The sequence below is a fragment of the Loxodonta africana genome, chromosome 5 (assembly GCF_030014295.1).
Source record: "Loxodonta africana isolate mLoxAfr1 chromosome 5, mLoxAfr1.hap2, whole genome shotgun sequence".
NCBI lineage: Eukaryota > Metazoa > Chordata > Mammalia > Proboscidea > Elephantidae > Loxodonta > Loxodonta africana.
The window spans coordinates 158,622,283-158,636,101 of record NC_087346.1 but is presented as its reverse complement, the minus strand read 5'-3'; the positions used below and the strand labels follow the sequence as shown (position 1 = coordinate 158,636,101).

Here is a 13,819-nt window from a genome sequence, read left to right as displayed (position 1 = left end):
CAATCACAAAATGGAGGACAACCACATAGTACTGGGAATCATGGCCCAGCCAAATTGACACACACATTTTTGGGGGACATGCTACAGTCCACGACAGACATCCGTTAGGGAAAGTCTTGCATATAGTTGGCAGATGAACCAAGCATATGGTTGGCTGGGGGGAGGGGGATGGCTTCTTCCTAAAACTAGATCGCTGACTGCACTAAACTAATCCTGAGAACTATTAAGTTTGCTTTTCTTTGCTGAATTCTAAGATGCAGAATAAGTATTATTAACTTAAGTCATATAACTGGCGTATTCTTTTGTTGGGACCGAACAGCTGTCCTTACAAGGACTGCCGGAATAGCTAAGAATCTTGGAAATGGGCTCTTCTCGTGCTTCCGTGAACAGTACTGCTGTTGTTTTTAGGTGTTGTTGAGTCGGTTCCGACTTATAGCGACTGTACAGAACAGAGAAGAACTGCCCCATAGGGTTTCCAAGGAGCAGGCTGGTGGATTTGAACTGCCGATCTTTTGGTTAGCAGCTGAGCTCTTAACCACTGCATCACCAGGGCTCCATGAATAGTATTATGTACCTTTATGCAATCAAATTAACAAGTAAAAACTAAACTTCCACTTTAAAGACTATTTACTAGACAGTACATACAAATTTTTAGTGGTTAGGAGCTACGGCTGCTAACCAAAAGGACCACAGTTCAAATTCACCAGGCGCTCCTTGGAAACTCTATGGGGCAGTTCTACTCTGTCCTATAGGGTTGCTATGAGTCAGAATCGACTCGATGGCAGTTGGTTTTTTTTCTTTGTTTTTACATAAAAATTATTAATCTTTGAAGAGAAACTAAAAAAGACCAAGGCTGACCTCCAATTGGCCATATTTCCAAGAGTGTGAGTGAGCATGCCCTCAGGAATGGCTGAAGAGGGGCCTCTCCAGCTGCCTCCTGCTCAGGCCCTTGAGCAGTCACACAGGCTGTCTGGAGGTTGAAGGCGCTGCAGGCACAGGCTTCCAGGCTCACACGCATCGTTAGTGCTTACCTGTACACAATTCTTTCCCGCTGTAAATCGTCCAAGCCACAGCACAGCTCTGCAGCATAGAACACAGCTCTGTGCTCGTCAAAGCCAGGATTGCCCAGGTTATAGATGTGAAACTTCAGATCCCCTCCATTCATGATGGTTAGCACCAAGCACAAGGCGTCTCTGGTTTCGTACGTGTAGGATAAACTAACCTAAAGGCAACAGTGGCAAAAAAACAAAACACAGAAACCTGCTGGTTTCATTTGTGCTTTACTCCACTGCTGACAATAATATTCAAATAATCTGTGTTAGAATTACAACACCCAACTACAACATGCTTCTGGGATACATACTATACACCTCAGGTCCTTCTCCTGCCTGTACCTACTGACAGACCCCTTTAGCAAAGGACACCATACCCGTGCATCAAGCGACATGGCTCGATATGAAGGTCTGTACACAGGAGCTGTATGTACAAAGGAGAGAAATTTCTGTCTAAAATTTACCAAGTGAGCTGGTGGCAAAGCTTCACGAAGACCCTAGTATCATGAAGCCTGAAGCTCTGCCCCAGTCACTGGGTTGCCATTATCCGACACACAACTTACACCGCCACCAGCCAGGCAAGAGCACTCCTGAGCACTCCTGCTGTTCCGTGCCCTACTGAGACCTTTGCCAATATTCAGATTCTTGGCCACGCTCATGGGGGCACACTGGTCTCTCCCTGTGGTTTTGTGTTTCTCTGTACATGCAAATATGGTGGACACTTCTCATACTTCTTTTATAGTTATTGTCGTTGCTGTGATTTCTACTCATGGCAACCCTATGGACAACAAACTTGAGCAGGCATTTCAGAAAAGAGGATATCCAAATGGTTAATAAACCTACTTATAGGGTCACTGAGGAGCCCTGGTGGTACAATGGTTAAGCACTTGCCTGCTAACCGAAAGGTCTGCGGTTTGAACTCACCAGCCGCTCTGCGGGAGAAGATGTGACAGCCTTGGAAACCCTACGGGGCAGTTCTACTCTGTCCTGCAGGGCTGCTACGTTAGGGACTTTTCCCGAGGGTTTGATGTTTTCTGATGCTATTACAAGTGGTATCCCTTAAATTTTTCATTTTCTAATTGTGGCTTGGCTAAATTCTCCGTTATCACTGAATGCTTCGAAGGTCAGCGGAGCAAGGGCGGGGGTTTGGGGACTTCTAAGTCAATTGGCAAAATAAATTCTATTAAGAAAACATCCTGCATCCCACTTTGAAGAGTGGCGTCTGGGGTCTTAAATGCCAGCAAGTGACCATCTAAGATGCATCAGTTGGTCTCAACCCACCTGGATCAAAGGAGAATGAAGAACACCAAGGTCACAAGATAATTATGAGCCCAAGAGACAGAAAGGGCCACATGAACTAGAGACTTACATCATCCTGAGACCAGAAGAACTAGATGGTGTCTGGCCACAACCGACTACGGCCCTGACAGGGAGCACGACAGAGAACCCCTGAGGGAGCAGGAGAACAGTGGGATGCAGACCCCAAATTCTCATAAAAAGACCAGACTCGATGGTCTGACTGAGACTAGAGGAATCCAGGCGGTCATGGTCCCCAAATCTTCTGTTGGCCCAGGACAGGAACCATTCCCGAAGACAACTCATCAGACATGGAAGGGACTGGACAATGGGTTGGAGAGAGATGCTTACGAAGAGTGAGCTACTTGTATCAGGTGGACACTTGAGACTGTGTTGGCATCTCCGGTCTGGAGGGGCGATGGGAGGGTACAGAGGGTTAGAAGCTGGCAAGACCATCACGAAAGGAGAGACTGGAAGGAGGGAGCAGGCTGACTCACTAGAGGGAGAGTAAATGGGAGTGTGTAGTAAGGTGTATTTAAGTTTATACGTGAGAGACTGACTTGATTTGTAAACTTTCACTTAAAGCACAATAAAAATTATTTAAAAAAAAAATTCCCCGTTATCTAGAAAGTCATGGATTCTCTATTACATAATTATGTCGTCTCAAAACAATGACAATTTTATCTGTTTGGTGCTTTTTTTTTTTTTTCCTTACCCCTCTGACTTTTTTTTCCTTTGCCCTACTGCATAGCTAGACCCTGCAGAATAATGCTGGATAGAAATGGTGACAGCAGAACCCTGGTCTCATTCCAGACTGCAGAGAGGGTTCCAGCACGTCCCCACTACGCATGAGGAAGGCTAGGTGGTTTTGAAGGCGGCCCCTTCAATTCCGAGCTTGCTTAGTGGTTTAATTATGGATGGGTACTGAGTTTTACCCAGGGCTTTTCTCCAGCTACTGAGATGATCACACAGTTTTTCTCCTTTATTCTGCTAATGGGAAATTATACTAACTGACTTTCACTCCTGGAGTAAACCCAATTTGGTCATGACATATTAAATAGCAAGAGAGATACGAGTTGCATGTAGAGGGACAGACTAATGGCAATGAGAACAGAGGAAGGAGTGATGTTTCCAAGACACGCAGCCTCTACGGAGGTCGCCCACTGCGAACGGTGGTGCCTGGCTGGGCGTGTGACAGACAGCTCAGCGGCAGGAAATTTGTGGCTAGTGCTTCCCCAGCCCCTGATTAGGCATTAACAAGGATCCTTCACTTTCTCCCTCTAGTGAATATTCATTCACTCATTCAATAAATATTAAAGAAACACCGAGAACCTTCTACCGTGCCAGGTCCAGTCCTAGATGCTGGAGACACAGCAGAGAACAAGACCCTCAAAGCCTCTGCCCTGTGCAGTGGTGGGGTGGTCAGGGCAGGTGAGAGATGATGAATGAATGAACACAGAGGAAATGTTGGGGTGTAAATGAAGACAGAGTGAGCTGCAAACAAGTGCCTACAAAAGCAGAGGAGGAGGCAGCTGGGCAAAGACAAGAGGGGACGAGGGGGTGCTCCGGGCAGACCAGGAAGTGCTCCCAAGCCCGCAGCGGAAGTGCCTGGCGTGAGACGGTGGGAGAGAGTGCAGGAGCCCAGTCACTCGGTGTCTCAGAGGCCAAGGCAGAGGGTTTAGATCATTCTTCGTGTGATGGGAAGCCAAGGAGGGTTTTAACCAGGAAAGTGGAATGACCTCCCTGAAATCTTCAAGAGATCGCTTTCGTGGCTGTGAGCAGAGCAGACGGCAAGGGCCCCAGACGCAAGTGGGGAGCTCGATCTGAAGTGTGTCACTCAGAGGAGACAGGAGAGAGGTGACAGCGGCGGAGAGGAGGGCTGAATGTGGCCTGCGAGCTGCTGGTTGGCTGTAAGCAGGGATAAGCAGCAGAATCAAGATGGAGGAAAACTTCTCCAGGTTCCCTGGAAGAGGCCAAGGATACAGAAACCAAATAACTACTATTCATGTCCCCTTCATAAAGCCAGGTTATGGATTCCTATGGCCCAGGCTTCCTACACAAAAAGGTTTAAAGCAACTCCCAAGACGAACAATTTTCATGTAACCGTGCCTAGGACTGACACATAAGCCTTTGCTGCTGAAGTTAAGTGACAGCTGTGAAGGCACGTCACTTCAGCCCTTCTGTCCCTGGCACAAAGCGGCTGGCCCAAGGACTGAGAAATAAATGAGGATGAGAACACTACATGTCATTTTATAAACGATCTCTCACACTCCCTCTTCACCCAGACCTTCATTTCCAGGAGACACTACCAGCAATATGAAATGAGATGGAGAGAAGCTAGGTGTGGAGATGTAAATCACACTACACAATGTACGGCCTAAGGCCTGCAATGAACCTTTGGATTCTTACCAGTCCCCTTGATGTTGAATCCTCACCTGAAACTGTGAAGGTGGAATTTGAGGCTTCGTACAACTTGGCGACTCTAATTGAGAGCTTAGCAGAAAACCGGCTAAGTGTCAGAAAAGGACAAAGACAGAAAAGCGATGGCGGCCAAAGAGAAGAGGCCTGAGTGAGAGGGGTGAGAGAAGATCAAAGTCAGAGTGCCCCCCACGGGGCTGAGCAGCAGGTGGCCGGCGGGGTGGCACTCACGATGAGGCTGGTGGCAAACTGAAGCGTGAGCGAGCCCATGGAGAGGGTTTGGACTGTCCCAGGAGCAGGAACCTTAACAGGCAACAACACCAAGGGGACTACGGGGACTTGAGGGCACTCTGTAAGCTTGAAGGTATGAAGTGTCACAGGTGGGGACAGACGATGGTGGATGACAACAGACTCAGAACAAATGAGAACGCAGAAGCAGGGGCACACCGCTGTGTCGTGTCCAGTAAGATGTGACCAGGAAAGAAGAGGGCTGGGGCTGAAGACAAAACCAGCACCTGCTGATATTACCAGACAGCAAAACCCCACACCAACTAGGAGACAGCCCACACAGGTTCCAGGGTCCCAGGAAAGTGAGCGAGGCAGTCGAGCAGGGGTCTTCAGACACATACACTAGAAATCAAGCAGCAGATGGTGTGGACAAAACGAAGACACTTACTACAAATCTGCTGTGCACTTTTTCTAAGATTCTTTTCTCATTCAGAGCCATGGCTTCACCTTTCCTCTTCTTTATCCTCTTCTTCTCTAGTTTTTTACAGGCATACATTTTTCCTGTAGCTCGCACTTGGCAGGCACACACCTAGTTTAAAAAAAAAAAAAAAGGGTGGGGGGGTTTATATACACCTGACATTCCTTAGGCTAAAAACAGAAAGCAGTTTTCTCTATGGTAAAGAGCAGCAACGGCATCTGATGTGCTAAGATCACTTCGATGTGGAGGACTGGGGTATGGGGGCCGGCCCTCCCTCTCTCTAGAAGGACCAGGACCACAGAGGGCTGCCGTGAGAACCCAGTGAGTTCAATGCTGCACTTTATCAACTCTGAGACGGCACAGAAACACCGCTCGTTGCTCACATGTGATCACGGTGCATCTGCTTGGTTCAAACACGTCCCATATGCCTGTTGGATTTTTTGTAAAACAGCGAAAGTCCTAAAATGTGAAACCTTAGAGATTTTTAATTTTTTTTAAAGACAAGAGTTCAAGAATATGAGGAGATATATTTCATAGAACTCACAGACTTTTATACCTTTACCGTGTTTAGTTAGTTCTTAAAGCAAAATTTATATATTATTTAATGTTACATTATGAAGGATTTTCAACATACAAAAGTGGAGAGCTTCCACGTGCACATCAGCCAGTTTCCACAGTTACCAAGATAGGGTCACTCTTGTCTGACTCCCACCTGCTGCACACACACACTACATGCACACACACACTACACACACACACACGCTACATGCACACACACACATGCACACACACCACACACTACATGCATGCACACACTACACACACGCTACACGCACACATACACTATGTGCACACACGTGCACACACCACACACACACGTGCACACACTACACACTACATGCACGCACACACTACACACACGCTACATGCACACATACACTATGTGCACACACGTGCACACACACCACACACACACTACACACACATACGCTACGCGCACACACGTGCATGCACACACACTACATGCATGCACACACTACACACATGCTACATGCACACACGCTACACGCACACACACATGTGCACACACATGCACACACAATACACACACTACACGTGCACACGCGCACACACAGACGTGCACACAAACATCACACACGCACTACATGCACGCACACACTACACACACATGCTACACACACACTACATGCACACACGCACACACACACACCACACACACTACACACACGCTACACGCACACATACACTACATGCACACACACGTGCACACACACCACACACTACATGCACGCACACACTACACACACGCTACACGCACACATACACTATGTGCACACACGTGCACACACCACACACACACTACACACACATACGCTACGCGCACACACGTGCATGCACACACACTACATGCATGCACACACTACACGCATGCTACATGCACACACGCTACACGCACACACACATGTGCACACACATGCACACACAATACACACATGCACACACAATACACACTACACGCACACACGTGCGCACACACGTGCACACACACGCACACACGCGCACACACACGTGCACACAAACATCACACACGCACTACATGCACGCACACACTACACACACATGCTACACACACTACATGCACACACATGCGCACACACACTACACACACGCTACACGCACACATACACTACATGCACACACACGTGCACACACACTACATGCACGCACACACTACACGCACACACTACACGCACACACTACACGCACACACACACATGCACACACACACACCAGATTACTTTAAAAGCAAATGCAAGACATGATGTAATTTGATCCAACAATAAAATAACTTTAATGGTAACGGTAAAATACAGAGGTCGCTGTGGGAAACCCCGGAAGGATCAATAAAGACATGATAAAAACAGCTCACCTGGAATCCCAAGATCACTGTCGTCGATGTTCTGCTGTACAAGCTTCCAAGCCTACGTCTGTGCAGGAACACGTGGCCTGCCCCCTCCCCAGCAAATCTGGGCTTGTACTACAGAACAGATTCTATTTTTATAGCTTCCTTTTTTAATTTTATGGTGTGACTATTTCCTATCATTAAATGTTCTCCTAAAATGAGTCTTAATTATAGCGTAGCATTCCATCATACGACTATTCTAAAATTTGTTTAATCACCTTCATACCATTTAGCCTTCTCACACAAATCCTTGCATATGTCTATACCATAAACTTCAGATAAATTCTTACAAGTGGGATCGCCAAGGCAAGGAGAATCACACCCTTTTGGAGAGGAAACAGAGAGAAGGTAAGGGCACCAGGCACTGTGCGCACAGCTAGATACAACCCCGTGAAAAGGTATTATTGCCTCTGATTAAGCCTGAGGAAGCTCAGGCCCTAAGGGGTCAAGACTATAGCCCAAGATTACACAGCTAAGAAGTGACACGACTGGGATTTGAGCTCAGGCCCACTCGACTCCAAAGTCTACGCTCTTTCCACTGTAGGACATTGTCTCTAAAACCATGAAAACAGAGATACCGACCCAGTTCCCCTCCACCGTTCCTGCCTCCGTGCCTTCCAAATCTCTCTTGGAGAACTTAAAGCATAAACAAAAGAATTATTGTTAACAACAGAAGACTAACATGCTTGTCCTTTCAAATCCACTAGAAGATTCTGGTGCTAGTATTTGGGCAAAGGAAACACAGGACTGAATTCTGATGTGAGGGCTCCTCCTGAGAGGCACTCAGGACAGAGCGTAGAACATGTAAGCATACCCCTTGTAGGTCTTGACGGAGAGTTACAGCACGCGCCCAACACATTTGTGAAAAGCCACAGTGGCTTATGCCTCCATCCAATTGTTTGTTTGGAAACACAGTGAAGGCATTAGAAGCAATCTATAAAATCATAAGTACGCCAAGTCTTTCACAAGACTTTCAGTAACAAATTCGTTAACATGCTCCTACTGAGTACGTTTAGAATATTATATATGGCTATAATTAGAACTTCACTCTTTTGTAAATGGGAGACCCGTATTCCCAAAACCTTTTTCCTCTGTTCTCCGACAAAATTGGAGTCTGTACTTGGAGACTATGAAAGGCAAAATAGCATGATCTGAAGAGAGAAAATGGCCTTCCTTCTCCAGGAAGTATTCCACAGGGGATGGACTCCTTAAAAAGACATAAAGAGGGGCGGAATACTTTGAAAGGTCACCACATCTGTGTAAGAGGCACAACACGGCTAACTTTCCTGAAATAATGACTGTGATGACCAGTTTCTTACCACGTCAAACTGCATTGTATAACAGATCCTGCCTGCAGTGCAGAACCCCTTAGGCCACCTTCCTCACTAACTTCTAATAGAATGCTGGTTGCTCTGGCTTCGAACTGGAACTTGGGAGCATGTATGACTGAACCTACACCCAGGCAGCGTAGCCTGTTTCTGACTTAGACGTACCGTGTCGGCCCCCCAGTGACTCTCCTGGCTCTTGAACCAAATATGGTCACACCAAATACTTACTGAGGTCGTTAACAGCTCTTTACATCACCTAAAGCAGAACGGCGTGCTGCTCTCTCTCTGTCCACCGGCTACAGTGGTCCCTATCTAGGACAGCCACATTTAAAGAGGGTCGTTCATGAATTTATGGGCGGTTTACGTAGGACTTCCCTGAACTTACACTTTTTCACGTAGGTGTGAGGTACATATATATGTATACAGACAGACATATACACAAACAGAGTTAAGGAAGCATATTTAATTATATACTCTGATTACATAAAATTTTAGGCTATTCCTCAAAGTTCATCAAGTTATGGAAATGGAGTAATGGCAAATTCACACTATGGAATCAGGGTAATCTTTTGCATCAGGACAAACTGTTAGTCCTCAGAGTCTGAACACTGGACAAGGGAAAAAAGCTTCTGAATGAAATATGCAGCAAAAGGTAAAGTCACAAAGAATAATGAAGTTTTTTGAAGTTTGTAGCAAAGTACTTTCTGCACAACATTCCATCTGAATTCTTCTGACTGACTAAAACATTATTCCCAAGACGCACAGCAAGGAAACTTATCGGTCAAGTCAATCCCTTAGCTGGAGATAATGTCTTTTAATTACCTGGCCGTCTAGTTACCCAGAAGCAGGGTGCAGAACTGGTCACATACTACTCACCTCTCCAAATCCACCTTTTCCTAGAACTCTGTAATGTCTAAATGTGCGCCTTGTTACTGGTTGCCTAATCAATTGAAAAAAAGAAAGAAAGAAAAGGTTTCAGGCCTCACGTTGCACTGTTAGGTTAAGAGTGGAGAGCTGGTTCTCGTTTTGGCCTCCTGTGTGAACCACGCTGCTCAAAGGGAAAGCCCAGGACGGAGGGTGGGCTCCGGCACTGCGGCTCCCTCTGGAGGGGCTGCTCTCTCCAGGAGCTGCAGGTGACTTGGACTAGTCACACATGCATGTAACACAGAACATTTATTGATGACACTGAATTTAGATGTGCAAGGGTCCAAATCTCCTAACTGATCAAACAGAGGTCTCCAACCAGCCCACACTATGACATGTCTGTGTTGTGACACACGCATATTCTCAGCTATGCTAACAGCTTTACCTCTTTGAGCCTGTCGGAATGCTGGGGAGGAAACGACACACACACAGCATGCTGTCCTTGGAGAAAACAACCCCAAAGGTGTTTGTACCTAACTGCAGTGTCTCATGACAAATGGATGAACTTGAAATCTCATCCACCAACAACGACTGCGACGACTGCAGTAGCTGTACAGTGATGACAACACTGACAGCGGTGGTGGCCGGCACTTCTGAGCACTCACTTAGTGTGCCAGGCACTGTGCTAAGCACTTTATACACATTTCTCAGGTGCTCCTATTAGCCATTCGAGCTTCAACTCAAAAAAGTGAAGTAAGTTGTCAGAAACCACCCAGCTAGTAAGAGGCTGAGCTGGGGCTCAGGCTGCAAAGTCTGCCCACCGCACTGTACGACGTTCCTGCAAGCCCAAGGCGTGTGTGACCGTCTAGCATGCCAACAGGGCCAAGCCCAAGGCGTGTGTCACTGTCTAGCATGCCAACAGGGCCAAGCCCAAGGCGTGTGTGACCGTCTAGCATGCCAACAGGGCCAAGCCCAAGGCGTGTGTCACCGTCTAGCATGCCAACAGGGCCAAGCCCAAGGCGTGTGTCACCGTCTAGCATGCCAACAGGGCCAAGCCCAAGGCGTGTGTCACCGTCTAGCATGCCAACAGGGCCAAGCCCAAGGCGTGTGTCACCGTCTAGCATGCCAACAGGGCCAAGCCCAAGGCGTGTGTCACCGTCTAGCATGCCAACAGGGCCAAGCCCAAGGCGTGTGTCACCGTCTAGCATGCCAACAGGGCCAAGCCCAAGGCGTGTGTCACCGTCTAGCATGCCAACAGGGCCAAGCCCAAGGCGTGTGTCACCGTCTAGCATGCCAACAGGGCCAAGCCCAAGGCGTGTGTCACCGTCTAGCATGCCAACAGGGCCAAGCCCAAGGCGTGTGTCACCGTCTAGCATGCCAACAGGGCCAAGCCCAAGGCGTGTGTCACCGTCTAGCATGCCAACAGGGCCAAGCCCAAGGCGTGTGTCACCGTCTAGCATGCCAACAGGGCCAAGCCCAAGGCGTGTGTCACCGTCTAGCATGCCAACAGGGCCAAGCCCAAGGCGTGTGTCACCGTCTAGCATGCCAACAGGGCCAAGCCCAAGGCGTGTGTCACCGTCTAGCATGCCAACAGGGCCAAGCCCAAGGCGTGTGTCACCGTCTAGCATGCCAACAGGGCCAAGCCCAAGGCGTGTGTCACCGTCTAGCATGCCAACAGGGCCAAGCCCAAGGCGTGTGTCACCGTCTAGCATGCCAACAGGGCCAAGCCCAAGGCGTGTGTCACCGTCTAGCATGCCAACAGGGCCAAGCCCAAGGCGTGTGTCACCGTCTAGCATGCCAACAGGGCCAAGCCCAAGGCGTGTGTGATCGTCTAGCATGCCAACAGGGCCAGCTGCCATTTAAATGAGTCAACTGAATGAGGGGAAATTTTAAACAGGTAGTCCCTGACTTACGACGTGTTCGAGTTACAACCAACCACAGTTAGGACCGTCTGTGTTTTTTTTGTACATCACATCATCAGCAATACGCACTCCATGCATGCAACGTTGCAGCATTTAATTTGCTGATGTTCCCATCACCAGATGTTCACTTGCAGGTGTTCAAAGATGGGATTTATAAAGATACTGATAATAATAAAAGGCAGTAATAATGAAAAGTAAAAAAAAAAAAAGGTACTCAATTTATGTCAGAACTGACTTACAACAGAGTCGTCAGAATTGGCACCCTGTTGTAAATTGGAGACTACCTGTAATACTGATAATTTCTATACAAAAATACCACATATGACCCGAGACTTCCAACAGCATTTCTGACAGATGGAAAAGTATAAATCAATCAGTATGCATTACGAGAAGTTATTACTTGTTTCACTGAGTTTTAAATTAGACCATACCTTTCCCGCCATTTCCACTGTAAAAACTGAGAAAAATATGAGCTTTCTTGGTATTCTTCAAATGGTTTTCCACTTAAATACTTATGGACAATTCTAGAAAAGAATTTTACACAATTACAAATGTATTGCATTACAATATGAAAACTGTGTTTGCATTAATTACCACTGGCTATGGGAGAGTCAATCATTACTTGACAACTACTTGACAACTAGATATTCAGAGAGAATTCCATGCCAGTTTTCCAATGCCGTCAGTGAAAACATGAAGGCAAAATTCAGAGGAAATCATTTCACCCTCCCAAAGTCAGTCAGTTCTATTGCACATATGTGGACATCAGAGAAATGCTTACTTGATTAAAATAATCTATCAGTAAAAAGACCACAGTTTAAAACGCATCCAAGGTGCGTGTGTGCACAAATGTGTGTGTGCTTCACGGCTCAAACCCACCCAGTGGAATGCAAGAGAAAGGCCTGGTGACCTGCTTCTGTAAAGACTGCAACCAAGAAAACCCTGTGGGGCAGTTCTACGCTGTAACACATGGGATCACCATGAGTCAGAGTCGACTCCACGACAACAGGGTTTTGTCTGTTCAAGGAGTGCAAGAATGTGCACCAGGTCAGCAGGATTTATTTTGCTCTTTGCTATTATAAAAAAAAAAAAGAGTGCCTGACATGGGGGAGCCCACAACAAACGCGTGCCGAGTGGGGGGTTAAGCGATACCTGAGTGTCAGCATACGTGTACAAAGGATGATGTGTTTTGGGCCTAGGTCACCTCAGAAACCATTTTTCTTCCTGTGTCCATAAGGAAGCTGAATTGAGCTCAAGTGCTCTGGCTTAGAATTTTCCTGGGCATGTTGCACAGATCCAGAGAAAAGATATTTTCAGTGAGTGCCTAGGTCTAAAAAGTCATTTTATGGGAATCTTTTTTTTTTTTTTTTCATCCTAGACACGAGCATTCTGGGAGGCTGAGCAGAAAGGGCCTGGAGCCAGCAAAGAGATGCTAGGGACAACGTGTTATTACTTTGCTTCATTTACCTTTGCTAGTGAAGGTGACAGTCTTACTTTGGAAAGCTCTCTGGTAAGAGCTTGTTTAATGCAGACAACGTCCTGCAAGCCCTCTGTCTCAGGCTCAGCCTCAGATGCCAGGCGCAGGGCTGGGCACAGACTACTCACCTAGTGCATTCCTCGAAGACTTCCTTGGAAGGGTCCTCTTCTAGTCTCTCTTTACATTTTGTCACAACATCCTGAGGTATTTCTAGTAAAGGGGCTTCAGGCGTCTGAATCCAGCACAGAACAAATACGTAACAATTAGTGATTTTATAATTTGCTAGTCACTGATAAAAACCTAATGCTTACTGTAGAAAAACCAAAACACTGTGTATGAAGTAACGAGTCAAAGTGCGCCTTCGCCCTCCCCCAGCCCGCTCTCCAGGGTTCACGGCCTGCTGTCTGTCTTTGTAGGCCTTGCTCTATACATATAAAAATACACACAAGCCCTCAGAAATACAGGCAGTTTCTTTTTCCTCATACCAACCAAAAAAACCAAACCTGTTACTGTCGATTCCGACTCATAGTAAAAAAACCCTTATAGCTTTGTAAGTGTGTGCCTACACCTTAGAGCTACCGTGTCTGCAGCATTTTCCAGACTATAGGTTTATCTTCCCCTTTCAACATTCCGGAGCCCTGGTGGCGCAGCAGTGGTGGTGACCAAAAGGTCACCAGTTGGAATCCACCAGCCAATTCTTGGAAACCCTATGGGGCAGTTCTACTTGGTCCTGTAGGGTCGCTATGAGTGGGAATTGAATCGATGGCAACAG

General features: G+C 47.0%; 1 protein-coding gene across 4 annotated transcripts in view; it reads right to left on the bottom strand.

Moving 5' to 3' along the window:
- The window catches only part of GRK4 (G protein-coupled receptor kinase 4), a 108,948-nt gene that overhangs the window by 41,619 nt on the left and 53,510 nt on the right, over positions 1-13,819 (bottom strand). For 3 of the 4 annotated variants that reach the window (XM_064286167.1, XM_064286165.1, XM_064286166.1), the window contains exons 5-9: positions 13,176-13,279; positions 12,002-12,094; positions 9,661-9,724; positions 5,443-5,583; positions 1,032-1,222 (exon numbers count right to left, since the gene is read on the bottom strand). In XM_064286167.1, coding sequence (XP_064142237.1) covers positions 1,032-1,222; positions 5,443-5,583; positions 9,661-9,724; positions 12,002-12,094; positions 13,176-13,279 — 593 coding nt within the window. Of the gene's footprint in view, positions 1-1,031; positions 1,223-5,442; positions 5,584-9,660; positions 9,725-12,001; positions 12,095-13,175; positions 13,280-13,819 lie in introns of those variants that run through there. The other variant, XM_064286168.1, reaches the window with a different exon arrangement.